The 27,688-nt window shown below is 38.8% G+C and overlaps 1 protein-coding gene across 5 annotated transcripts in view; it reads right to left on the bottom strand.

Annotated features, from left to right (window-relative positions):
- Positions 1 to 27,688, bottom strand: part of znf341 (zinc finger protein 341) — a 131,396-nt gene that overhangs the window by 63,924 nt on the left and 39,784 nt on the right. For all 5 annotated transcript variants that reach the window (XM_076277443.1, XM_076277446.1, XM_076277445.1 and 2 more), the window contains 6 exons: positions 22,009 to 22,224; positions 21,660 to 21,825; positions 21,446 to 21,536; positions 21,106 to 21,314; positions 5,129 to 5,337; positions 4,765 to 4,973 (listed from right to left, as the gene is read on the bottom strand). In XM_076277443.1, coding sequence (XP_076133558.1) covers positions 4,765 to 4,973; positions 5,129 to 5,337; positions 21,106 to 21,314; positions 21,446 to 21,536; positions 21,660 to 21,825; positions 22,009 to 22,224 — 1,100 coding nt within the window. The remainder of the gene's footprint in view (positions 1 to 4,764; positions 4,974 to 5,128; positions 5,338 to 21,105; positions 21,315 to 21,445; positions 21,537 to 21,659; positions 21,826 to 22,008; positions 22,225 to 27,688) is intronic.

Here is a 27,688-nt window from a genome sequence, read left to right as displayed (position 1 = left end):
TATAAGACACATTTCATCCAACTTTCTATCCATTCATCCTCTTCAAACCATTCACTCATCCACCCATTGAACTATCCATCAACATCCATTAAACAATCTGCCTATCAACATCCATTCAACTTTCTGTCTATCAACATCCATTACACTATCTACATTTAACTTTTAAACTATATACTCTGTCTCAGGCTTTAAGCATACAATATGGCTCTATTAAGACTGCCGTTAAGCAATTAGAATCCTATGGCAGGTGTTCGGGCCAGCTGCATCAACTGCCAGTCTCAGGCTTTAAGCATACAAACTGGCCCTATTAAGACTACACATCCTGTCCAACTACTTCCTCTGCCAAAAACTGTTTCAAAATAAAAGTCCTCACTACAATATTTCACTGTTAAACAATTTAACCCTTTAAACGACTGAACTTTTTAACTGTTTAGCCATTGTAACTGTTACTTGTCATCAACTATGACTTCTACCTACTGTAGCTAGTTAGCATGGTTAGCATAGTTAGCATGTTAGCATGCTAACATGTTAGCATGCTAGTTAGCATTTTTTATAAAACTGCTAAAAATGATTAGCTAAGTTAGCTAAGTCACATGGTTAGCATAGTTAGCATGCTAACATGTTAGCATGCTAGTTAGCATTTTTACCAAAACTGCTAAAAATGATTAGCTAAGTAAGCTAAGTCACATGGTTAGCATAGTTAGCATGCTAGCATGTTAACATGCTAGTTAGCATTTTTTGCAAAACTGCTAAAAATGATTAGCTAAGTTAGCTAAGTCACATGGTTTACATAGTTAGCATGCTAGCATGTTAACATGTTAGTTAGCATAGTTAGCATAATTGCTAAAAATAATTAGCTAAGTTAGCTAAGTAAAATGGTTAGCATAGTTAGCATGCTAGTTAGCATAGTTAGCAAAACTGCTAAAAATGATTAGCTAGGTTAGCTAAGTCACATGGTTAACATAGTTAGCATGTTAGCATTGCTAACATGCTAGTTAGCATAACTACTAAAAATGAAAACATTAGCTAAGTTAACTAAGTTAAGTATTATCCACCTATTTAACCGTTCAATCATTCCAACTATATTAAACCTTATCTACCAAGCAAATCATTTAACCATATAAACTATCCACCTATTTAACTGTTCAGTCACTCCAACTATATTAAACCTCATCTACCTAGCAACCAATATAGTTTGTTTTTATACTGTATGATATTTTACATCATATTTTTTGCATTTTCATGCACTGTATTTCCTTCAGGAAATGCTTTTCTAGTTACAGTGCATGAAAATGCACTGTACTGTTCCTCCTAGGCTTCTTCTTCTTCTTCTTCTTCTTCTTCTTCTTATTATTTTTCTTCTTCTAACGCAGTTAATGCAGCTTCATCCGTTTAACGTAGAAACTTCATTCAAACTGCGTTGCGTAGGTCTTACTTATGACATGTGGGCTATGTATTTTTCATCTTTGTAACTTTTATACTTTTTAAACTATTAATTAAAAACTACTCAAAATTTCCCCATAGACTTAACATGGGCTGATGACATCACAATGGACTAATTAACTTGATTTGCACCTGGTATCATCTTCCAGCTGCTCATCTAGGCCCCATCAAAGAATCAGTTCAACTGATTGCACCTGTATCAACTGCTTTCTACTGAACTAGGCCAACTCTCTCTGTCTCTCCATTCTACAAGGATATAAGACACATTTCCTCCAACTTTCTATCCATTCATCCTCTTCAAACCATTCACTCATCCACCCATTAAACTATCCATCAACATCCATTAAACAATCTGCCTATCAACATCCATTCAACTTTCTGTCTATCAACATCCATTACACTATCTACATTTAACTTTTAAACTATATACTCTGTCTCAGGCTTTAAGCATACAATATGGCTCTATTAAGACTGCCGTTAAGCAATTAGAATCCTATGGCAGGTGTTCGGGCCAGCTGCATCAACTGCCAGTCTCAGGCTTTAAGCATACAAACTGGCCCTATTAAGACTACACATCCTGTCCAACTGCTTCCTCTGCCAAAAACTGTTTCAAAATAAAAGTCCTCACTACAATATTTCACTGTTAAACAATTTAACCCTTTAAACTACTGAACTTTTTAACTGTTCAGCCATTGTAACTGTTACTTGTCATCAACTATGACTCCTACCCACTGTAGCTAGTTAGCTAAGTTAGCTAAGTAACTTGGTTAGCATAGCTAGCATGCTAGCATGTTAACATGCTTATGTGGGTTATATGCATTTAATTTAATTCCATTAAAAACGTTTATTTGCTTATGTGCGCTGTTTTTATGCCGCCTGCTGCATCTCCTGTCGTCTCTCATGAAACAGGCGACTTGCCTAGCAACTTGCCGTAACTAATGTGTAGGCTACAAATATTATTCTTTTGGATGACGTGTAAATGATTAGCTGAACATTGCTATATGCTAGTTATCGATGCAAAATGTCGTTGTCAAAAGCCTTGAAAAGAAAAATTGATTCAGAATGCAGGACCTACAAAGAAGAATGGAAGCAGAGGTATGTGTTGAGCCTGCCTGCATTTCTTAATGCCAAGCCTATTAATTTAACGAAACATAGGCTATTTTTGACCTTGCCCACTGGAAGAGGGAGACAGGACACTTGTTTTTTTTTTGCACAAGATTACGCGCACTCGCGTGCCAATACCGTTCCGACCTGTGCGTCATGGATAACTGCAAGGATGTTCCACCTGTTTTGTCACTTTAGTAGGACTATCATCTATACCTCAATAAATGTTTTGAAATTGATGGGATTGCTGTAGGCCTTTTTTTCTTTTTAAAAACATGGGGTTAAAAAAAAAATTCATTCAACAGCAAATTAACGTCATCTCGCGGGCCAGATAGAATCAATGGCGGGCCAAAATTGGCCCGCGGGCCACTATTTGCCGACCCCTGTTTTACACTATCCACCTATTTGACTGTTCAGTCAGTCCAACTATATTAAACCTCATCTACCTAGTTCAGTCATTCCAACTATATTAAACCTCATCTACCTAGCAAATAATTTAACCTTTTACAATATCCACCTATTTAACCGTTCAGTCATTCCAACTATATTAAACCTCATCTACCTAGTTCAGTCATTCCAACTCTATTAAACCTCATCTACCTAGTTGTCATTCCAACTATATTAAACCTCATCTACCTAACAAATAATTTAACCATTTGAATCCTATGGCAGGTATTCAGGCCACCTGGATCTCAACTGCCAGTCTCAGGCTTTAAGCATACAAACTGGCCCTATTAAGACTACACATCCTGTTGAACTGCTTCCTCTGCCAAAAACTGTTTCAAAATAAAAGTCCTCACTACAATATTTCACTGTTAAACAATTTAACCCTTTAAAGTACTGAACTTTTTAACTGTTTAGCCATTGTAACTGTTACTTGTCATCAACTATGACTCCTACCCACTGTAGCTAGTTAGCATGGTTAGCATAGTTAGCATGCTAGCATGTTAGCATGCTAGTTAGTATTTTTAGCAAAATTGCTAAAAATGATTAGCTAAGTTAGCTAAGTCACATGGTTAGCATAGTTAGCATGCTAGCATGTTAGCATGCTAGTTAGCATTTTTAACAAAATTGCTAAAAATGATTAGCTAAGTTAGCTAAGTCACATGGTTAACATAGTTAGCATGCTAACATGCTAGTTAGCATTTTAAAAAACCTCCTAAAAATGATTAGCTAAGTTAGCTAAGTTAGCTAAGTCACGTGGTTAGCATAATTAGCATGTTAACATGTTCATTAGCATAGTTAGCATAACTAATAAAAATGATTAGCTAGGTTAGCTAAGTCATATGGTTAGCATAGTTAACATTTTAACATTGTTAGCATGCTAGTTAGCATAGTTACTTGGTTAACATTATTATCTTTGTTAACATAGTTAGCATAACTACTAGCAAACATTGGAGCCATTCCAACTGTTAGTTATCGTCAACTATCTGCCTAAAAATTTAACCATTTCAATTATCAACCTATTTAACTGTTCAGTCATTCCAACTATAGTAAACCTTATCTAGCAAGCAAATAATTTAACCATATGAACTCATCATATTTTTGCATTTTCATGCACTGTATTTCCTTCAGGAAATGCTTTTCTAGTTATTATATTTAATAGTATTTCTTGTCTCTTCGGGATACATTTTCAATAATATGCCTTCTAGTGTCTTTTAAGTTGGTATACCATGATTATTGTGTGGGTATTTTTGTACTTTCAAATTACTAATTGCTTGTACAGTATTTTATTATGTTACATTTTATGAGCCAGTATTTGTAGTTTGTAACAAAATAGTTTTTGATGTATTTGTGACCACCTCTGGCTGCAGGTGACCTAGCCATGATGAAGTTGCTACAGCTTACAATCAGCTGTTGCTGTGTGCTCTGTGCTCCAGATTCATTGATAATAAAGAAGGGAAAACCCCTCAGCTTGTCAGACATTGTTAATGCTCCAAAAAATAATTAATATTGATTATTAATTAAGAATTGAGTAATCTAAAATACTATGTGTGTGTGGACAACAGGCCCATACACAAAGAAAAGTGTGTATTTTAAACACCCTGGTACATGTATATAGGGTCTAACACAACTAATATGACTAACCTCACACATCTAAATACTGTGTTCGTAGTCACAGGCTATGATTTAGCAAAGAGGGGGGATCTTGCAATTTGCAGTTAGATTCCTTTTGAAATGATTTTCCATCAAACATTAGATATCAACAGAACTCACCTGTATAAAGTCAGTTCTTTGCGTTGGTTCCTCTGAGGGCAGAGGTTATGAGAGTACTGGTGCACTCCCAGTTCAAACAATGTGGAAAACACCTTACTACAAAGGTGGCAACGGTAAGTGAGGTGATCCTGGTGTGTGCGAATATGTTCCAGAAACAAGTCAAGCTTCTGAAACGTCTGAGAGCAAACTTTTACCACACATTTGTATACCTACATTGACAAAATCAGAGGAGAAAGGTTTGTCAGAATACTTGCTGCCAGCGTGGAGTGGACACCAGACTACAGGAAAACCATTCTGTGCATGTGATATAAACTAGTATGTACTGTACTATGACATATGTAGTTCTATGGCAGGATAAGCTTACCTGTTCATTTTTGTGTTGAGTCATATGGGACTTCAGGCGAAAGTAAGTGCTGAACTTCCCCATGCAGAACTGGCACTGGTAAGAGCTGTCAATGACAATGATCTGTTTGTTCCTAACCTGGGGTTCTGGTTTATGTCCACCCCCAGGATCCACTTCAAGATGCCCTTCACAGTGGGTCTTAGCAGTCTCAACAAAACATTCTGATTGTCCTACAACCAAACCAAGCAAACTATGATTGACCACACTCAAGAGGTGCATTCACATGAGACAATTCTCTCAATCCATACTCTTCACATGAACAATAAAACCTTGATTAGATAGAGATACTATCATCGATCCTGAGGGAAATCCACTGCAAATGCAATTTCCCATTGCCAACCAACTAAGTTGCTAACAGGTTAGCAACTATGGTTTTGAGAAACGCACCCGTCTATCAACATTCAACAACTATTTGTCTATCTACATCCATTAACCCTTAGAACCCTAAGCTGTTTTTAGGGCATTTCAGGAGAGTCTAGGCTATTCAGATCTGCCATCATTTCATGTATTAATACTAGCATTGATTTTATTTTGATTTTTAAAGAATTAAAATATAAAAAGTGTATTATAAAAAGTCTTATATTTCGACATGTATCTCCACACAGCAAGCTCACAGCTCTACATGCATTTCATGTGTGTGTAGGGCAGACTGTCCTGAATCGGGCAATATAATTGCCATGTTGGAGGGATACTCTGGGGCTGAGCAATTTACAGAAATATTTGCTGTGTGATTTACGGAAATAAATGCCATTTTTTATTTAGTGATGAAAAATGACCTTTCTGCGCTCCATATCTGTGACACGAACTGATCTGACCTGACTTGACCTGAGGTTGCGTGTTAGCCTGCGTGCCTGTGTGTATGCAGTCATAATAATTCTCAACTTTTTACTGCATTGCCATGAACAAAGTAAAGGCAAAAAAGGTGTTTATTTGTTGAACAAATTGGGATGCAATGTGAGCCTTGAATTGGATGCCATGCAGGAATTTGCTAGGATCTCAAAACCGGAATATGAACATGCTTTGCCATAGAGAAACACATGATAGCATTGGATTATAAACATGCTTTGCCACAAGAACAGACAAAAACGTGGGGTAAGTCCAGCTATATGAAGTTATTATTTTGCTGTCACTTCGTCTGTTTTATAACCCAGAAGGATGTACTTGGTATCAAATGATAGCTCCGAGCCTCCTCTTTCATCTGACATGCGTGGCATATCTATGTGATCACGGGTCCGCGAGTAATTGAAACGAGAGTAATGAGTGTGCAGCGTTGGTTTGTGTACATGACGTTATTATTTTGCAGTCACTTCGTCTGGTTTTATAAGCCAGAAGGGTCGATAAACATGATACCAATGGATAGCCCTGTGCCTCCTCTTTCATCTGATATACTTGCCATATCGATGCGATCACGGGTTCGCGAGTAATTCAAACAAAAGTAATGTGTGTGCAGGTGAACGCAGAGAAGTATAGACTGTAAATATGATGCAATTTGATTTAATTTCATGATTATTTTTTATTTTCATACTTGATCGTACAGACAAGTGTGTAGTCTCGTTGGAAAGCCCCACTTCTGCTCTGTCGTGCAATAAAGGTTTCATCTCGCTGCGATGAACCGCTCTGGAGCAATGTAACATAGAAGAAAGGGTGTGTTTTTTGACGCACTTTGCGTCAATCAGGTTCTAAGGGTTAACTATCTGTCTACTTTTAAACAACTTTTAAACTATCTACAGTACATTCAACTTTTAAACTGTCTACTTTTACACTATCAACTTTCATTAAACTATGCAACCACCATGCCTATCCTACCAACACCTTAGTAACCATCTCTACATTATCTGTTTTACAGTAACTATACATGATATTTTACATCACAATTTTTGCATTTTCATGCACTGGTAATTCCTTGGAATTCCTAGTAATTGCATTTCTAGTTTATTTTATTATCTACTGGCATTGTGAAATACTGTTCTAATTAGACCCTGTCATTGGTTTAGGGTGTAAGTGTCTCCATTTTGTATCCTGTGTTATGTAATAATGTATGGTTGCATCTGATTGTATGGTTTCCGTGTATATGTTTCTGACCTCTACTGCACACTAAATTTCCTTTTTTAGGATAAATGAAGTTGATCTAATGTCATTATACACTTTTTGAAGGGTTACTATTATTGATGTTTTTTATTGATGACATTAACTGTGACAATCAACAGAGTACATGCTTTCCTGGTGTTTGCTCCCGGGCATTGCTGGCAATAAATAAAAAATAATGTAGGCTACTGCTTTGGGAACAATTCTTTATGTAAGCATTCATATTTTCATATCATCTGTTATGAAATGCATGCATGCATGCAGGGTTCACAGCAACGCTGTTATGTCATTCAGTCACTTGACTAGGGTTGCCAACCATTCTGTAAAATACGTAATCGTTCCATGTTTGAAAGGTAAAACACACGTTCCGTATTGAAAAGTTAGACTATGAACAAAGACTGCCCGATTTCTATTAGATAAAGGAAAACCCTGCTGCTGTCATTCATCCCTCTCGGTATTTCTGTCATCACTATCCCACCAGAGAATGCGCTTTTCATTTGAGCCATTGTGAGTCTCATATCGTAGCAGCTCTGATAGCAGCATGAGATTTAAATTAAATGTCTTGCTCAGAGTTTTTCAATGCAGCTGTGCAGGATAAACAATTAAGCTACTTGCTGCTGTAAAATATAAAGAACACATACAAATGTACACATACAGAAAATAGGCCTTTACCAATTTCAGAGCTGCATGTGCTTCTGGAGCTGCTTGTGATGCTAATGTTTTTTTGTGATATTTGCCAGTTTAGTGTTACATACCTATCAGTGGCGATTGCTGCTCTTTGGAACAGGGGAAGCTTTGATAAAAATGGTAAATTATTAAACTAGAAAAGCATTTCCTGAAGGAAATACAGTGCATGAAAATGCAAAAAAAATATGATGTAAAATATCATACATAGTAAAAACAAACTATATTGGTTGCTAGGTAGATGAGGTTTAATATAGTTAGAATGACTGAACAGTTAAATAGGTAGATAGTTTAAATGGTTAAATTATTTGCTAGGTAGATGAGGTTTAATATAGTTGGAATGACTAACCAGTTAAATAGGTGGATAGTTTAAATGGTTAAATTATTTAGGTAGATAGTTGACGATAACTAACAGTTGAAATGGCTCTGTTTCCTAGCAGTTATGCTAACTATTTTAACAAAGATAATAATGTTAACCAAGTTACTTAACTTAGTTAACTTCCACTGGATTTTTTTTATTTTTGGTGCCGTTTAGTAGTCTATAGTATACTACTTAAACGGCACCGACAATCAAAAAATCCAGTGGAAACTAGATGACAGAAGTGTGTAGGCCAATCTGCCCACCAGCTTTTTCAACTTCGCTACCTACAGATGTTTTACCGGTATGATATTTCGAAACGCCATGTTATTTCCCATAGACAATCCACGCCCGGAAGTTGGATGGATACGGAAGTTACGGAGGCGGGACTTATTCTGGAGAGGTCAATTGTTCTTTGAGGGCAAAAAGTATACCAAACAGTAGGCTATAGAGTTGGCATGGCAGACATGGCATGTAGACTACCTAATTTAGCCTAAATACACAACTGGAACAAAAGCAAGTCACAAACTCTGTAACTCCACATTACGGTTTTATTTACAGTAGGCTATGGTATTTACAAAGACAAATAGAAACCGACTGTATTGCTCCCAAATTATGAGAATTTGAGCTGTAACTTGCCTTGTCTCTCGACTTCACCTGCCAACACTAACGTTAACGCATCCCTGCCTTGAACTTGAACCACTTCCTGTCAGATCGCGACATATGCTGTCAATCAAAAAGAGTCCAGCCTCTATGATGGTTCCTCCAATCATCATACAGAAGCTCGGCGTCCGGGCCATCCCACTGTCCCATTCACTCCCAGAGACGCCGGGCTTCCCTGGAAATGACGATTTTGTGGCGCTTGTCCAATAAACGTGTAGCTTTTCTGCACTGAGATCAGCCCACTCTGTAGTGCCATTGAAAGTCCAGTGAAGCCGAGCGTCTATGGGTTTTTTGCATGTTTTTTTGATAGATCGTGTTGTTACAGCAATGTATTACGGGTGCGAAATCACAATAAATGACCGGCAAAACCTTATTGCTGAACAAACTAGCCATGAAGTTGAACATTTTTTCAGCATGTTCTAGTTGGAATAGTAGGCTAGAAGCTAATGTAATAGTGTTATTTGATGCGATTTTCAGTGATATTTTAGAGAAGGCTGAGCTTCCCCTGTAGTCTTAGAGCAATCGCCTCTGATACCTATAGGCCTATACATTTCAGAGTTGTTTTGTTTGAATGCAATATAGGCTACAAGCAGTCTTTAGAGTTTTGGCATTGAAACTATTCTTGTATTGAACTGGAAAGAAAATGAATAGAAGATTAATTCTAGGCCTACGGATAATGCCGTTTTAAAGTTATAGTTTTAAAGTAAATTGCCCCTGTGTTTTGAATTAAACTTAGGGTCTATGTCAGTTTATATTGTGCTGAATCAGAGACTTTACAGAGGAGGAGACAAAAAACTGAGTGATTGTTTTTTGACTCGTTTTCTCATCTGATGATCATAAGCAGTAAGATTGCGCGGCCCCTTGCCACTTCTGCGCACCACCGTTTCAGTCAGAGCACATTGAACAGGGGGAGAGTGTGTTGAAATGAAACAAAGCAATAGAGCTGCACAGTCCCGCCCACAGCCAAAATGCAGTTAGGTGCCGGATGTAAGATTCCCATTCATTTGTCCCATTGACGTTTGGAAAAATCTAAAGAGTTTTAGAGCATGTCTTAGGCTAACCAGCTACGGCATAACTCATAAGCATACAACATATCATTTCGAGTGAAAAAACAAAGAGAAAATCCAAAAAAAGTCAAAGGTACAAGACTGTGTACATATTTTCATTTCCGAGCGAAGGAACTACTCATCCCATAAACCACCGCGCCTCACTGAATAATATAGGCAAAATCGGCGCGATTTATTTTGCCATTTCCAACCGGCAACAGCACGCGAACCCTTTCCTCCAAACAGTGATTTTTATATAGTGAATGTGCAGTTAATAGCAGTTATTTCATGAGTAATCGTGTAAATAATAGTGTTTTGATATTGAATTTTATATTTATCATCGTGTATTTTATATCGTGTGTGTGTGAACGCGGTTAACGTTAACAGCAGTGCTTCGTAACGTTACCTGACTATGCTCATCACTGCTCAGTCGGGCTGATGCATGGACTGATGCATGGTCTTCTCTTGGACCACCATATTCAGTTTATTAATTTGCCGTGAATTATTACACAAAATGTTCATTAAATGCACGAAGTATTCCTAGGTTAATGATTGATATGAATCATACAGTATGAAGGCTACAGTAGCCTAGCTAATGTTAACTAGCACTGCTAGAAGCAGAGCTGGACAGTAACGGAGTACATTTACTTGAGTACAGTACTTGAGTACAATTCTGAGGAATCTGTACTTTACTCGAGTATCATTTTTGGGGAGTACTCATGACTTTACTCAAGTACATTTGAGAGGCAAATATTGTACTCTTTACTCCACTACATTTATATCCATAACCGTGAGTACCCGTTACTTCTTCTTCTAAAAAAAGGGAAAAAAAAGAAAAATCTCGGAAACCTTCAATTTGTTGTTTCCCTCTCAAACGTGATTGGATTGTGCAGGCGCCACTGATTGGCCTATCAGCAATCACCTTCAGCTTTCCGCCAAAGTCAACTCCATGGTCAGATTTAGATAAGAGACGAAACCATGGACGAAACAATGGATGAAGACGCAGCAGGTCCATCCCGGGAATGTGCCAACCTGTGGCCCCACCTCGCCAGACTATTTCAATTTTCTGAACAAGTTAATGATAGTTTTCGCTTCAAGTGTTTCAATTACAAAATAGTATTTTGTATTTCAAATACGTATTTTAAATACATGTATTAGAAATACTGCCCATCCCTGGCAACATGGTAAAAAGATGAAAATGATTGATTTTACTTTCAATTCCTTTTACATTCTCCAAGGTATTAACATTAAAATTTTTCATAACTCCATGTAGGACGATTATGTACATAAATGTAAGCACTGTGGCAGTAGTAATGCAATATTTAGAAAATGTACTCTTGTACTCTTGATACTCAAGTACTTTTAAAAACAAGTACTTCAGTACTTTTACTTAAGTAGACATCTGACTGTTGTACTTTTACTTGTACTTGAGTAAAATTTAGCAAAGGGTATCTGTACTTTTACTCAAGTAATGAAGCTGCGTACTCTGTCCGCCTCTGGCATTAACGTTACCAACCTCCCTGCTTAACTCACCACAACTTTGTAGCTCTTGTCCCTCATGCTGGCCCTTACAAAACCCACAAACTGACTCTCGGACACACAACAGTCAATAATGTGACCCGATTTAAAGTGGCTTTCACCCCTTTGGACACTCACTAAAACATAATATATTTCATACCTGTGTTGCAGCATGTAGGCTAATGTTAGCTGCATTATGTAATGACATACAATGTCGGAAATGCTAAAGGTTAGCCTGTCGGCTACCTGGAAAGTTGGCCCTAACTAAGTTTGTGTGATGTATAAACCCCAATCCTTGTTGAGACAAGTACCAATATTTGTCAAGAAAGTTTTTAATCACATTAAGATTTTCGCCATAGGCAGTAAAAGACTCCGCCATCTTTGTCAATATTTTTCGCTGAGAAAGTTTCAAACTATGACCATAACGGCCTTTCCACCAATCAGAGGCATCACTGTGGGATTGTGGGATTGTTCAGGATTGTGGGTAATGAAGTACCCAAGAGATCCAAGAGATCGCGAATAAAAGGCATTTATCTCAAACCAAGGTTAGTGCCCCATGAACTCTTGGTGTCTATAGGAGCATATACAATCGCTTAGTACAGCCGTAGCTGGTTTTAAGTCTACCACGTGCAATTAAGTTTTTATGACTTATACCGCAATTGTCAATTAGGGGTTTGCACGGCGTGTCATCAGATCTGGACATCGCCATATTGGAGATACTCGCCTCATTAGAAAGCATTAGGCACTGAAGTAAATCCCTAACATCGTCAAGGAAAATGGTTAATTATTGCCGTGTGTTAGGTTGTACCAATAAGTCAGACTGAGAAAAACATCTGGTGTAGGTATCGACTTCCAAAAGTTATTAAAAAACCAGGGAAAAGGGACAATAATGCCAGAAGTTATCAGAGGAAGGGGGGCGCTTGTGGTTGAACTTGGTACTTCGTCTCCCTCACCCAACTCATATGGATCTGCGCTGCCAATAATCCGTAATTTCTCGAAATATCGCGTCTTTTCTTGTGGTCCAAGTCCTGCCCTATATGCCTTTGCATCTTTGACGCATTTTGATGAGCTTTTCTGTTGTTTAGACACAGCTACAATCACGTAAGATATCCAAAGTGCATAATACTCCATTGTACTTCATTCACTGAGTATCGCCAATATGGCCGCGCGTGCTGGGTTACCATAGTTACCGGCCAGAACGTGACGTCGGTGCAAACCCCTAATGGAGAAATTGCATTGAATTTTTACATCCGGCATCGGCTGTGGGCGGGACTGTGCAGCTCTATTAACCCTTACAAGCCCGACCGTTCTAATTTCGTAAAAATTTTAACGATGACCAATCATCTAATATCTCAGCTGTCCAATGACTGATTTTATTTCTGAAATCTTCCCCGTAATGCTGACAACATAAGCTTCAATTTGATATGATTGGTTAAGGGGTTTATGGCGCGAAATGTTTTGGATACTTGAAGATGAGTCGTGAAAAAAACTTTTCACTTCAGTCGTACATTTTGACATGGACCGCCAGATGCCACCTGCACTTCGTTGGAGTTTACCTCAACTGGAAACCACACAGCTGGATAAACTGAGGTAATATATGTTTTTACATCGTTTCTAGTTATGGTTAATCTTAATTTGTAGTCATAAAATCATGTTATTTGACAGTAATATGCTTTCTCATCAGTGTCAACATTATGGCATAGCGGGGCCTAAGTGCATCATCATGTAACTTTAGCTAGCTGCATTACTCTGAACTGCTTGCAGTATTTTCGTTTGCTTTTGATATCAGTTATTTTCATTTGACAATATCATTTAAAAACCTGTTAGTATATAACCTGCAAGTAAGTTTGTTTTCTAGTACCAATTTGCTTGTTAGGTAAGCATTATATTGGCAAGTCAGTATAGCATACCAAAGCTGAATAAATCAATGGGCGCCGCGTTTCTAAGTTGCGTTCTCTTACATGAAATAAGTTGAGCGATATTTTTACTCCTCTCAATATGTAGAAAACAAGACGTGAAATCACGGATTCTGTCAGAAATGTAGTGCTAATTAACTTATAGCCTCTCCTCGGGTTGTTACCTCGCTAAGCAGTTTGTAGTGAACTGTTTTACTTTGCTAACTTCTAAATTACAAACATCAGACCTGCTTGTCTCAACATTTTCTAAGATGGCATGACTTGATATTCTACTCTTCTCAATATGTAGTTATAGAAAACATGATGTGAAATCACATATTATGTCAGAAATGTCATTATTGCATTTCAGCAGTTAGTTACTAGGTGAAATGTAATCTGTCTTTATCTTAATGCCAGCCAGGCAATCAGATTTAGGGTAGCTAAACCCATGTGTAATAAAATGACTTTTCATACTTCTAAATATTTTTGAGTTACTCAGAATGCTTCAATAGTTTAGGCTACCTCTTCTTGTGTATGTATGTGCACACATGCACGCATCTGTAGTTTTGTGATTTTATTTTTTTAATTAATAAAGGTATTACATTTGTATGATTTTACTGTTGTTTCAAATGGAGGATGACAAGACCTACACAGACCTCCTTGCAGGCCTGAAGAGGTAGCTGACTGCTGATGAGCTTGCGCTCACAATGTTGAAGACCATGTGAGGATGGAGGAAGAAGGTATAGATTTAGGTGGCGTGCGTAGGGTGGTGTAGACTGCCACTAAAACACTGTGAAATAGACTTGTTATGTTGTTTTTTATATGTTGTTGTCCCAGGCATATGTGGTTTTACCAACCGGAACGGGTGGGAGGTTGTGCTTAGTAGGCCGTCGTATGCAAACACACAGTGCAGGAGCATGGGACGAAGAGATCCCAGAAGAGTTTCACAGTTTTCTTAGATTGATCATTGACATGGGACTTCACTTCCCTCCCTAATATCCATTGCTACTGGGGAACCAAGTCTCTGAAGGGATCAGGGAGTGTTGACCAAATGAGAAATACATATTGTGTACACTTTTTCTCCATTGACATCGCCGTTGTCAGTAGTTTCTTATTATTTCAAGTAGGGCTGCACGATATATCTAAAATCTGTCGTTATCGCGATATCAACATTTGCGATGGACATACCGCAAAGATTACTTCATTTTCGATAAATTTCTATACATTTTCTGTCCCGTGCGCATTCCATACAGTCTATGGTGTATTCACATTCTGAATGTCAACATATTTTACCAAACCGATGCCGTCATGCTGCCCTAGAAGCCCGTCCCCTACCAGTTTAGGTGTGTGGTGTTTTAGGTGTTGAGGCAGGAGCTAATGTCGTGATGGCTGAAGATAGTGAGTCGAGCGAGGTAGGTTACACTTGGGTGAAGAGGAATTGGTGACTAAAAGGAAAAGCATGTCTGTTCTATGGAAATATTTTGGTTTTATTAAGGATGACGTGTTACAAACACAGCGCCAAATGCGTCCTTAACTGTGTTAAAATAAACAATTTCTTTCGTTATCGTTATAGGATCAGAAGATATCTGTCTTTCACTGTAAGGCTTGTATTTCATGATTTGCATTTAGCAAAAGCCCCAGACAGCAGCAGAGAGGTAATCAGGATTCGTTATTTGTAAAAGTTGTTTAGCCTACTTCGTTGGACTGTGCGATCGCAACCCCTTACTTTCACTTTCCGCTGCACTCGGCATGCCGGTAGCCTAATAACGTGGGATGCGCAGCGTATGAGGTTGGAGAAAAACATTAAATATTTAAATATTGCAAGTTATATCGTTATCGCAGTACTCAATAATGTTATCGCATATCGCATGTTTTCCTAATATCGTGCAGCCCTTATTTCAAGTTTGGCAATGCAGAATCTGGTGTTGAACCTAGGTTTGGTTCTACAGCCAGAAAGACTTTGGAGAAAATCTATCACAACAGCTGGCAGGCATTTCCGTCAAAATTTCAGCCTCGCCTTCAGCTTCTCCAACTACTACTCTGTCGTCTTTTCATCAAGTACATATTCCTGTACAGCAGGAGCCAAAGAAAAATTGTTGGCTTTGTTATAAAAACAATACATAATAACACTAAAGTAGCTTGTATGGCCTGGAGTTTAGCGGTAGGTGACTTTGTTTTTTTGGTAAACAAAATTCCTGTCAGATTTGGCATTCTACAGAAGGGGATGCGTTTCGTTATGAGTCATAGGTCTTGTGTGTTTAACCTTCAGGTTCCCCACCCCACCTTTCCTTATCCTCCTCTGTGTGTGTGTGTGTGTGAGAGTTTGTGTGTATATATGTGTATGTGTTTATTCTCAACAGGCTTGTTCTATGTAATCCACTTTCAAATGTTAAGAACACATAGATTTTTGAAGTTGATTGTATTCCTAGCTTTTCATAAATAATACATTTTATAGATGTATATAATTTTCATATTACACTAATTTATATAAGGAAGTTGTATCTATGTATGTATAAAATGTATTTTATGTCTCTATTCAGAATTGATCTTCAATAAATATACAGTATACTTACTTCCTGTATTACTGGTAAGGTACATGTTTTTCTTTTATATATCATTATTATTGACTGTAGCATTTGCATATACAAATAAATGGTTTATTCTTATGGACCAAATAAATCTAAACCATTGTGTCTGACTTCATTATTAGTTTTTATGCATACTTTTATGTTTTTGGTGAGAAAGAGAATGTTTATTGTAGTGAGGACTTTTATTTTGAAACAGTTTTGGGCAGAGGAAACAGTTGAATAGGATGTGTAGTCTTAATTGACCCAGATTGTATGCTTAAAGCCTGAGGCTGCAGGTGGCCTGAACACCTGCCATAGGATTCTAATTGCTTAACGGCCGTATTATGGTGTCACAATCGGCAATGTTAAGTCTATGGGGATTTTAAAAAAGTTTTTCTTTAATAGTTTAAAAAGTATAAAAGTTTCAAAGTTGAAAAGTCATACCAACCCGATCTGTTTGAAGACCTACGTTACAAAGTTTGAATGAAGTTTCTAAGTTAAACTGTTCAAGAGAAATAGCGTACGGAAAAAGTGGTAAGTGGAATAATAATAACTAGAAATGCAATTCCAAGGAATTACCAGTGTATGAAAATGCTAAAGTTGTGATGTAAAATATCATGTATAGTTAAAACAGATAATAAAGAGATGGTTACTACGGTGATGCTAGGATAGACATGGTTGTTGCATAGCTTAATAAAAGTTGATAGTTTAAAAGTAGACTGTTTAAAAGTTGAATGTAGATAGTTTAAAAGTTGTTGATAGACAGTAGATAGTTTAAAAGTTGTTGATAGACAGCTAGTTTAATAGATAGTTTAATGATAGTTTAAAAGTAGACCGTTTAAAAGTTGAAGGTAAATAGTTTAAAAGTTGTTGACAGACTGGAAGTTGAATGAATGTTGATATTCAAATAGTTTAATGGCTGTGCATAGGTAGATATTTCACGATAACTGAAAGTTGGAATGGCTCTAATGTTCGCTAGCAGTTATGCTAAGATTTTTAACTATGCTAACCATGCTACTTAGCTAATGTTTTATAGCAGTGTTAGCAATGCTAACCTGCTAACCATGCTACTTAGCTAACGTTTTCTAGCAGTTTAATAAATGTTGATATTCAAATAGTTTAATGGCTGTGCATAGGTAGATATTTGACGATAACTGAAAGTTTGAATGGCTCTAATGTTTGCTAGCAGTTATGCTAAGATTTTTAATTCTGTTAACCATGCTACTTAGCTAATGTTTTATAGCAGTGCTAGCATGCTAGCCATGTTACTTAGCTAACTTAACTAACATTTTTTAGCAGTTTTACTAAACATGCTAACTATGCTAACAATGTTAGCATGCTAACTATGTTAACCATGTTACTTAGCTAACTTAGCTAATAATTTTAGTAGTTATGCTAACTATGCTAACTAGCATGTTAGCTATGCTAACCATGTTACTTAGTTAACCTAGCTAATCATTTTTAGCAATTTTGCTAAAAATGCTAACTTGTATGCTAACATGTTAGCATGCTAACTATGCTAACCATGTTACTTAGCTAACTTAGCTAATCATTTTTAGCAGTTTTACTAAAAATGTTAACTAGTATGCTAACATGCTAGCATGCTAACTATGCTAACCATGTGACTTAGCTAACTTAGCTAATCATTTTTAGTAATTTTGCTAAAAATGTTAACTAGCATGATGACATGCTAGCATGCTAACTTGCTAGCATGCTAACTATGTTAACCATGTGACTTAGCTAATCATTTTTAGCAGTTTTGCTAAAAATGCTAACTAGCATGCTAGCATGCTAACTATGCTAACCATGTGACTTAGCTAACTTAGCTAATCATTTTTAGTATTTTTGCTAAAAATGCTAACTAGCATGCTAACATGCTAGCATGCTAACTTGCTAGCATGCTAACTATGTTAACCATGCTAACTAGCTACAGTGGGTAGGAGTCATAGTTATGACAAGTAACAGTTACAATGGCTAAACAGTTAAAAAGTTCAGTAGTTTAAAGGGTTAAATTGTTTAACAGTGAAATATTGTAGTGAGGACTTTTATTTTAAAACAGTTTTTGGCAGAGGAAGCAGTTTAACAGGATGTGTAGTCTTAATAGGGCCAGTTTGTATGCTTAAAGCCTGAGACTGGCAGTTGAGATCCAGGTGGCCTGAACACCTGCCATAGGATTCTAATTGCTTAATGGCCGTATTATGATGTCATAATCGGCAATGTTAAGTCTATGGGGATTTTTAAAAAGTTTTTCTTTAATAGTTTAAAAAGTATAAAAGTTTCAAAGTTGAAAAGAGATAGCAACCCGATCTGTTTGAAGACCTACGTTACAAAGTTTGAATGAAGTTTCTAAGTTAAACTGTTCAAGAGAAATTGCGTCTAGAAAAAGTGGTAAGCGGAATAATAAGAAGAAGAAGAAGTTGCCTAGGAAGAACAGTACAGTGCATTTTCATGCACTGTAATAAGTTGCCTAGGAAGAACAGTACAGTGCATTTTCATGCACTGTAATAAGAAGTTGCCTAGGAAGAACAGTACAGTGCATTTTCATGCACTGTAATAATAAGTTGTTGTTGCCTAGGAAGAACAGTACAGTGCATTTTCATGCACTGTAATTAGAAGTTGTTGCCTAGGAAGAACAGTACAGTGCATTTTCATGCACTGTAAAAAACATAAACAAAAACATAAATATACAAATCATAACTCGTGTAAGCTGATCAGATGACCCCCCCTTACCCTCTTGAAAGATCTAAAACTATCACAGAAATGCAGAACACTAGGCAACTCATGGCATCAAATGCACTGACTGTCTGCAGGGAATGTGTCTGACCAATCATAGTAGGTGTGAGCCGCCTGGGCCAAAAATGCCAGGGCCGATGTTTTGTCCGAGTCCAGCCCTGACGATGTTTTGTCCGAGTCCAGCCTTGCCTCGGGTATTGTATAAAAGCAAGCATGCTGTTGTACAGACTCTGATCAAAAAAACTAGCGTGGACATCTCAACTACAGGCCTATCTCTAAACTCCCATTTATGTCAGAGATATTGGAGAAACTTGTGTTAAACAGCTGCAGTCCTTTTTAGACATACATGGAATCCTTGAGCCACTCCAATCTAGTTTCAAAGCCTTTAACAGCACTTAATCAAAACCACTACATTTTTTGAATGATCAGTGATTAGCCACTGACTCTGGGGAGTCGGCATTCTGATCCTCCTTAATCTAACAGCTGCATTTGACACAGTTGTATATTAATCTCTTAATATACAACTGTGTGGGTATTAAATGTACCACTCTGAAGTGGCTCAGAAGTTTTTCTGTCAGCCTGGATTAATCTGTATCCTCCTCAGCACCCCCTCCACCCCCCTTACCCCCTTGTGGAGTCCCCCTGGGGTCTATTCCTGGGCTCAATCCTAAAAAAATACATCATCTCTTTTTAAAAAGCAAATATAAAAAATATAACATCTCTTTTCTCATTGTTATGCTGACAATACCCAAACCTACATACCACTAAAACAAAAATATTCTCACTCCCACTTGTAAATGTCTCTTGGACTGTCTTGAAGACATCAAAGCTTGGATGGCCCTAAACTTTTACATTTTAATGAGAACAAAACAGGAGTCCTAGTTCATGTCAGTGGTGTTGCCATCTTAGACTCACAGGACTTACCAGCTATGCTCACCTGAACCATGCATCAAATATTCTGCAAAAAATCCAGATGTATTTTTATTTCAATTTTAGAAATAGAGAAACAAACAAACAAACATAGAAAAAAGTAAAATCCAGCTTCTTCCATTTAAGGCTCAAGGGGGAAAAGCCCTTTTTATCTTTAGTGCAGGCATTAGCGGTTCTTCCCTCTCCTCTCTTCAGTTAGTCCAACATGTTGTAGCCTGCCTTCTGAGAAAAACAAAGAAGCAAGAGCACCTGACCCCTATGCTTGCAATCCAATACTGACTCCCTGTTTGTTATTAATTTCAGGTCCTGTGTGGACATCTGAGTCAAATACCAAAACACTGCAAAATCTAAACAGACAAAAATACATTTTTAATATTGTTTTACAAAACAGTCACGTACAGGGCTGGAATTTCACGGCGGCCACATACTGTATCTGACCCTATCAAAGACACTAATTGAGTAAATGAAAGAATGAATGAATGAATGGATTAATTCATCTACATTGAGGTGTTTGAATGAAAAGAGAAAAGGCTATGTGAAGCAGAAAACAAATAAAATATGATGGAGCTGATGGATGTCATAGTCTGGGGCTGCTTTGGCACTGGTAAAGTATGTGATTTATATGGAGTAAAGTGATTGAAAGTGATGAAGTTATGGTAGCGCAGTAATATAGAATGAAATGCGGTCAAGGTGTATGTTTATGCTGCATTTTACAACGGCATCGAATGCGATTCAGCCAATCACAATCAAGGACCGGAACTATCAGTTTTAGAAAACTGCATTCTACCACAACTCCATCACCGCGCTACACCCAGTGAATGCCATTTGACTGGAACCATTCCATCCAATAAAAAGACTTTGATTCAAGGCATTCCTCCAAATATTTAGGAAACAGGCTGCCAAGGTGTGAGGTGGCAAAGTTTGTCTCAGGTGACATGAATGACTAGGCACAGTTGCTCATCTGTCCATCATATAAAGCCCGTCCGGACGATTTGATTGGTGTGTCCAACTCTCATTTGGGCATAGAGGCATCTCAATGGACAAAGCCCAGACTGAATTTCCCAACCTGAATTTTGTGGGTTAGTTTAAATTTGGGCTGGCTTTTAGGCTAGATAATTAACTTTCATCAAAGAATCCATCATTTGCAGCAATTACTATTGTGCAAGATATCGACAGCGCATAAACAAACCCAAAAAACAGTGATTAAAGCATTTCGTTTGTCGAGAAGAAGGATGTTTTGTCTGTTCTCCCTACCGGACTCACATATTTAATTGCTCTGATTGGTTAAGTCTATTCAGTTGTGGCAGAAGTATTTCCCCCCTGTTCCCCATGCCCCATAATCATGTCCCAATTGTACAGTATCAGACTTCACTATATAGTATTCTATCTATTCTCATTTTTTGGATCTCGGGGTGATTCTCAATATTTGAATGTAGTGTAGGTACAAATCTGTACTTACCAGTTTGTTCATCATCCTCTTGCTCAGACTGTTCTTGGTTTTGGTTGCCGCAAAGGGGTACCACCTTAATGGCAATTGGAAGCCGGGAGCCTGTGCTACCTGTGCCACTGGGCCAAACCTTATGTGTTTGCATATGCTTCTTCACATTGGACTTCTGTGCAAATGCACGGCCACAAACAATACACTGAAAGGGCTTCTCACCTGTATGACTATAGAGAGAATAGACTTGTTCAGACTTTTAAGGTGAATGTGATGGAATTACAATGCTCTCATCTATGGATCTATATAATCTTGCATTCATCCACTCAAAGGCAGTGTTAGTTTGTTTTGCATTGTTTACCTTCGAATGTGTTGCTGGAGATCAAAATTTTTAGTGAAGACTTTTTCACAGAAATCACATTTCAGCCTCTGAATCTTCCCCTTTACTTGTTCTGTTGCAATAAATATATCATGCTTAATTTGTCAATGTATTGTCTCTCATCTTCAGGTTGTCAAATGTTTTGTCTGCACTGAGTAAACATGATATCTAATCAATGACACTTCCCAAGTACTACCTTGCTGGTCTTTCTTGGTCCTTCTAGATCGTTTGGGGATAATGACTTTCTCATATTTACACAAATCAGTCAAGTTTGTACTGATGCATGTTTTTGACGCCTGTTTCCCAAAACTGTAAACTGGAGGTGATGTAAAGCCTTGACTCTCCACACACTGGCTTGGGACCTAGGACACATGAACTCAGTTATTACAAAGTAACGTAATTGCAGTTTTTGCACTTTCCAGAGGAGTAAACCTGAGCAAAATTCTAACAACTACTGAACCTCAAAAAAAATTTTTTACATTGAAATTATGGACTACCTGAAATATATCAATGTAATTAAGTTTGCGTTTCTTCAGCAGGTATACCTGAGTGGGAGGGAAAGACTGTTGTCCCATGGCATGAGCTTCACCACCGCTTCCCCCTACTACTGGTGACAAGGCACTGTACACCTGGACAACTGAGTTGCCATTGTTACATGGCATCTGGGAAGATGCTGTCTGGGTTTGGTTGGAAGGAAGCAAATTTGTTGGCTGCTGTTGGTGCTGAAGGTATGATCCACCTGCATGCATATTTAGAGTGTTCTGTGCAGATACAAAAATGGAGCTCACAGTTAATATCGTAACATGTACTCTTACGGCTCCCACACACAGTTGCGTTCCGTCAATGCATGCCAGTGGGTGTTCCCGACGGTAGCTATGCCAATGATTTGAAGTATAACCGTAATTTGATTGGCTGGTGCCGTCTGTTGTTGTCCGTCGGTGCAGCAAAAGTTGAACTTCTCAATGCGACGCAACGGACCCACAATTCAGTTCGCAACGGATGACGTAAGCCCATGTAAAGTGGACGGGATGCGTCTCCAGCAGTGCACCGCACGCAGCTGTGTGTGGGAGCCGTTACAAACACATACAATGCATACAAAACCATGCAAACACCAACCCAGCACAGCTTGCTATATGTAGATATCTGAAGGACCTTGATTGTGTAAATTACAATGATTTGTAGTTTGTAGTTACAGGTGCATCAAGGAAAACATTATTATGAATAGACTACTATATTCCGTTTCTATATAAATCCTTCATACAGCCTGTAGACCATATTTGACTATATTTGTTAGACCATAGGGTAGCTGTGATATAAATGCTGTAACGAAATTCGAAGTGTAAATATACAAACTTTATGTTGAAAGTGTAAGAACCTTTTCCCATTGGAATGAATGGGAAACAGTCTCCATAACCTCTCAAATTCAGAATTTTTTTTATTAAAATGTAGGCTAATTGACATCTGTCCGATGTTAGAATAGGCCTATGTATGTGATATTATTTGGCTTTATTAGACATGATTCTGGTGATTTATAACATGTCCAAAGACGTAGTACTAACGTTAGTTACTGTGGTAAACACAGGGAAAGTGTCTTAAGTGGCACCGTGCCTGAATTCAGGCGTGACCTAGTATGCTTAAGATTTGAAAATAGTAGGGATTTGCTTGTCTCGGTTCGGCGCATGTACGGCCCTTGCAGTCCATACTCGCAGAATGAGCGGCTAGGACTCACTGAGGTGAAGTGGTGATGGGGTGAAAACACAGCAAACAAACGTGGATTTTGGTGGAGAGTGCAGATTTATTTACAGTGCGAAAACAGTGCAAACAAATAGCAAACAAAAAGACATGACAATACAAAAACCAACAGGTTTCTTAACTCAATAGCACAATTCACAATGTAAACAATACTCCGTACTCAACCTCACAGCAAGCTGGCACTTGAATAGGCCAGCCAATTACCCCAATCAATGACTTGGGCTAAACCATGTTAGAGGGGAGATGGTCCGTACCAATATCCCCACACAGTTAAAATCAACAGCTTAGTACACACGACATAAGGTTTCCTTTTCACACTGTTACACTTAAATTGCCATAGTTTCCCAGCTTCCTTGATGCCACTTTTCTGGCTGTCAAAATTAACATTGTTCAGCAGGACTTACGTCACTGTGGCAAGGTCAGAAATGTTTTTGGACGTATTATGCACCTCTATGTCGTAAACTCTAGGGGTTAGGCCTCTAAAATTAGCATATACATTAGCCGTGATATTTAAATTCCGCTTGTTTTCTAGCTGCCACATTTACCAACATATTCATTCTTACACTATAATTGGAGTGATCCAAACATTTCATGAATCACACGTGAGCCCCATCGTAAGATGATTCCTGCGCTTAGATCTGCGCTTGTTTCTAAGCTCGGTTGACAAATGAGGGCCATTGTTGATTGTTGCTGGCTAGGTGGGACAAAGTTACTGATTGGCAAGTAACAAGTAAGTCCCAAGTCAAAACGATGAAGTCAAGTCCCAGGTAAAAGATAGAGAATAAAATTTTAGACCGTATTTAAGTTCATGTTTGTGCGTCTTAACAGACACGAAGCCCTATTTTAAAGATCTAAAACACACCATCTGAAGTGGATGGTTAATTATATTTAAGGCATGTCCAGTCCAAAATCGCTATCTTGACGGCATAATAAGTTCGTCAGACACCAGGCATATTGTTAAAAAAAAGGGTTGTTCTTGTGTTTCTTAATTAGTCGTGGGTGTGTTTTGGGCGAAACACCCTTTAAACGGATGAGAGTGATATCTGTCATTCCCTTTAAAAGCAAGCAGTGCAACATCAAACAGCATTGGTATTTTGACGAGTCAGTGCATCTGAAGGATTCTGCTTGTACGAGAGACCGTAAGTATAAGTATAAGTATAAGTATACTCTTTTGATCCCGTGAGGGAAATTTGATTTGGTCTCTGCATTTATCCCAATCCGTGAATTAGTGAAACACACAGTGAGGTGAAGCACACACTCATCCCGGCACAGTGAGCTGCCTGCAACAACAGCGGCGCTCGGGGAGCAGTGTGGGGTTAGGTGCCTTGCTCAAGGGCACTTCAGCCGTGCCTACTGGTCGGGGTTCGAACCGGCAACCCTCCGGTTACAAGTCCGAAGCGCTAACCAGTAGGCCACGGCTGGCTGCCTGTGTATGCAACACCAGGATTCCGCTAAATCTTGCATTACTAAAACGTGTGTGTGACTAGCAGAGTATAGCCTACATGCATCTGCTATTATTTGAACTTATAAGCAACTGAAACTAACTTCACCGTGGTCTCTCATTGGCTTACACTTAACACTTAGTTATTTACTTTCACTATTACTTCATTGTGTCATGTAACATACAGTCGACAGGCATGGATTGACATAGGTTTTTTGAACAACGAACTATTGGACAACTTTTTTCCGGAAGTTTCTGAAATGCGGGGCGCAACTTCAAAAGAAAGCGAGTTGGAGTCCGGAACAGGCTCAGAGCAAAGGCCCACCACACTCCACAGCCGAGTGTCCTGCTGGCTAATGTCCAATCTTTGGAAAACAAGCTAGATGACATGAGGGCTAGACTGAAATATCAGAGAGACGTGCCTGTCTAACTGAGACATGGCTAACTCCGTCAGTGCCAGATCGTGCAATTCAACCTGCTGAATCTCTTTCTGTTTACTGGATGGACAGAACGCCTGATTCTGGTAAAACTAGAGGAGGGGGTGTGTGCATCATGGTGAACAATAAGTGTTGTGATAGTAGAAATGTAACCGCACTGTTCACCTGACCTGGAATACATCACAGTCAAATGCAGACCCTTTTATCTACCACGGGAGTTTACATCCGTCATCGTGACCGCAGTTTATATTCCACCTCAAGCGGACACTGACAAAGCACTGATGGAGCTTTATCTCAACAAACATCAGAGTGACAACGTGGATACAGCGTTGATAGTGGCAGGGGATTTCAACAAGGCCAGCCTCAAAAAAGTTTTGCCTAATTTTTACCAGCAAGTCAGATCATGCTGCTGTATTCGTTATGCCCAGAAACAGGCAGAAATGAAAACGTGAGCCTCCAGCCAGGCAGGAGATTTAGCTCTGGTCAGAGCAGTCTGAGTCCCTTCTCCAGGATGCTCTGGACTCTGTGGACTGGGATATGTTCAGACGTAGCTCTGATAACAGTATCGACGAGTTTACAGAAACAGTGTTGGCGTTTATTGGGAAGCTTGTGGATGATGTTGTCCCCAAAGTCACCATCAGGACATGCCCAAACCAAAAGCCATGGGTAAATCATTCCATCCGCGAGGCCCTGAACAGTCGCACTGCTGCTTACAACTCGGGGCTTGTATCTAGGAACATGGAGGAGTACAAAACTGCTGGGTACAATCTAATGCAGATGGTCAAAGACGCCAAACGAAAGTATGGAGCAAAGATCCAGTCCCAGTTTGAACAGTCTGACACCAGATGCAAGGACTAAGGGCGATGACAGACAAAGCGTCTGCTTCCACCATCGTAAGCCCTGACGCCTCGCTGGCAGACGAACTCAACGCGTTCTACATGCGTTTTGACACAAACATTGCTGATAACATCCAGGCACATGAGGTGCATGCACCGGGAGTCCTGCCGATAGAGGAGACCGCGGTCACCCTTTCAGAGCATTCCGAAGCGTAAACACCAGGAAGGCAGCAGGTCCAGACGGCATTCCTGGACAAGTATTCAAAACCTGCACAGATCAACTTGCTCCAGTGTTCACAGAGATATCCAATCTTTCGGTTACACTTTACTCGACAGTATCGACATAAGAGTGACATGACACTGTCATGAACGTGTCATAAACAAGTCATAAACGTTTATGACAACGCTTCTGTTATTAAGTGTCATTCGTTTTTTGTCATAAATTAGGGTTAGGATTAGGGTGAGGGTTAGGTTTAGGGTTAAGTTAAGTTTAGGGTTAGAGTTAGGGTTAAGGTTCATGTGACATGACCGTGTCATGTGTTCATGACAGTGTCATGTAACTCTTATGTCGATACTGTCAAGTAAAGTGTTACCAATCTTTTTTTAGCCCTGTCAACTGTACCAACATGTTTTAAAATATCAACAATTGTTCCTGTTCCAAAGAATTCACATCGTGCCGGCCTGAATGACTACCACCCTGTTGCACTGACATCTATAGCTATGAAGTGCTTTGAGAGGTTAGTCAAAAACTACATCTGCTCCTCATTGCCCCAAAATCTTGATCCCCTGCCTATTGGTCTGATAGATCTGTTGATGATGCCATTCATTTTATACTGCACACTGCATTAGCCCAACTTCATAACAGGGGAGGGAATAATGTGTGAATGCTGTTTATAGATTTCAGCTCGGCATTTAATACAATCAAACCTGTTACACTCATCACTAAGCTGGAAGATCTTGCATTTATCTCTGTGTAAATGGATTTTCAATTTCTTGACCACACAATTAATAATATTGAGGACGCTATCACAGACAATTTGTGCATTTATAAAGTGGTACCCCTTTCTGTTCACATAGTCAGGTTTGTGGTCAACAGGTGTTTTGATCCTGAAGTGTGTGCCATCCACACATCCTAAGACATCAGGAAAACCGTTAGTCTGAAAGAACCTCTGACGAGTTGTGTTTTGTTGTACAGGTAGCAAGGGGAAGTGCACTTAAGTGTCAATATGCCGAAACAGAGACACTGCCACTGCTCTCACTGCTCTGCATACGGTGGACTTGTGGACAAGCACCGAGTCACCCACAAGACTCTGAAAAGAGCCGGTGGCAAAGTACCTAAGCGCCAGGCACACTTGTAGAGACGGACTGAGGGCACCGCTTCTGTCCATATCATGTTGCAGATCATTCGCAAGTAGATCGGTAATTTTTTGTAATTCCGTACGGCGAAAACGAAAGCATGTATATAAATCTATGTCATCATACTTATCGTAGGGATGAAATCGGTCACGAATTACTCGTTCACGACGCAAACCGCGCTTAATTTCTTCTTCCCAGCATTCAAAACGGAGAGCCATTATCACCACTTTTTAACGTTTTTTTTACGATGGACCTTACACCTAACGTCTGGGAGGTGTACATTTTAAGTTCTAACTTAGTGTTACGTTGAAACTATCTGTGTGGTGCAACCCGTTATTTTTTAGTAGTTCGTGAACTCGGCCGTAGGGGCAATTTACGTCCACCTTAGGCTAAGATGGAACTT

Source organism: Alosa pseudoharengus, unplaced genomic scaffold, assembly GCF_046254945.1.
Source record: "Alosa pseudoharengus isolate Yale_2024_CS ecotype anadromous, Long Island Sound unplaced genomic scaffold, YU_APseudo_1.1 YU_APseudo_1.1_scf_9, whole genome shotgun sequence".
In the NCBI taxonomy this organism is placed as follows: Eukaryota; Metazoa; Chordata; class Actinopteri; order Clupeiformes; family Clupeidae; genus Alosa; species Alosa pseudoharengus.
Note: the sequence above shows the minus strand (reverse complement) of the source record. Positions and strands in the feature narration are given on the sequence as shown.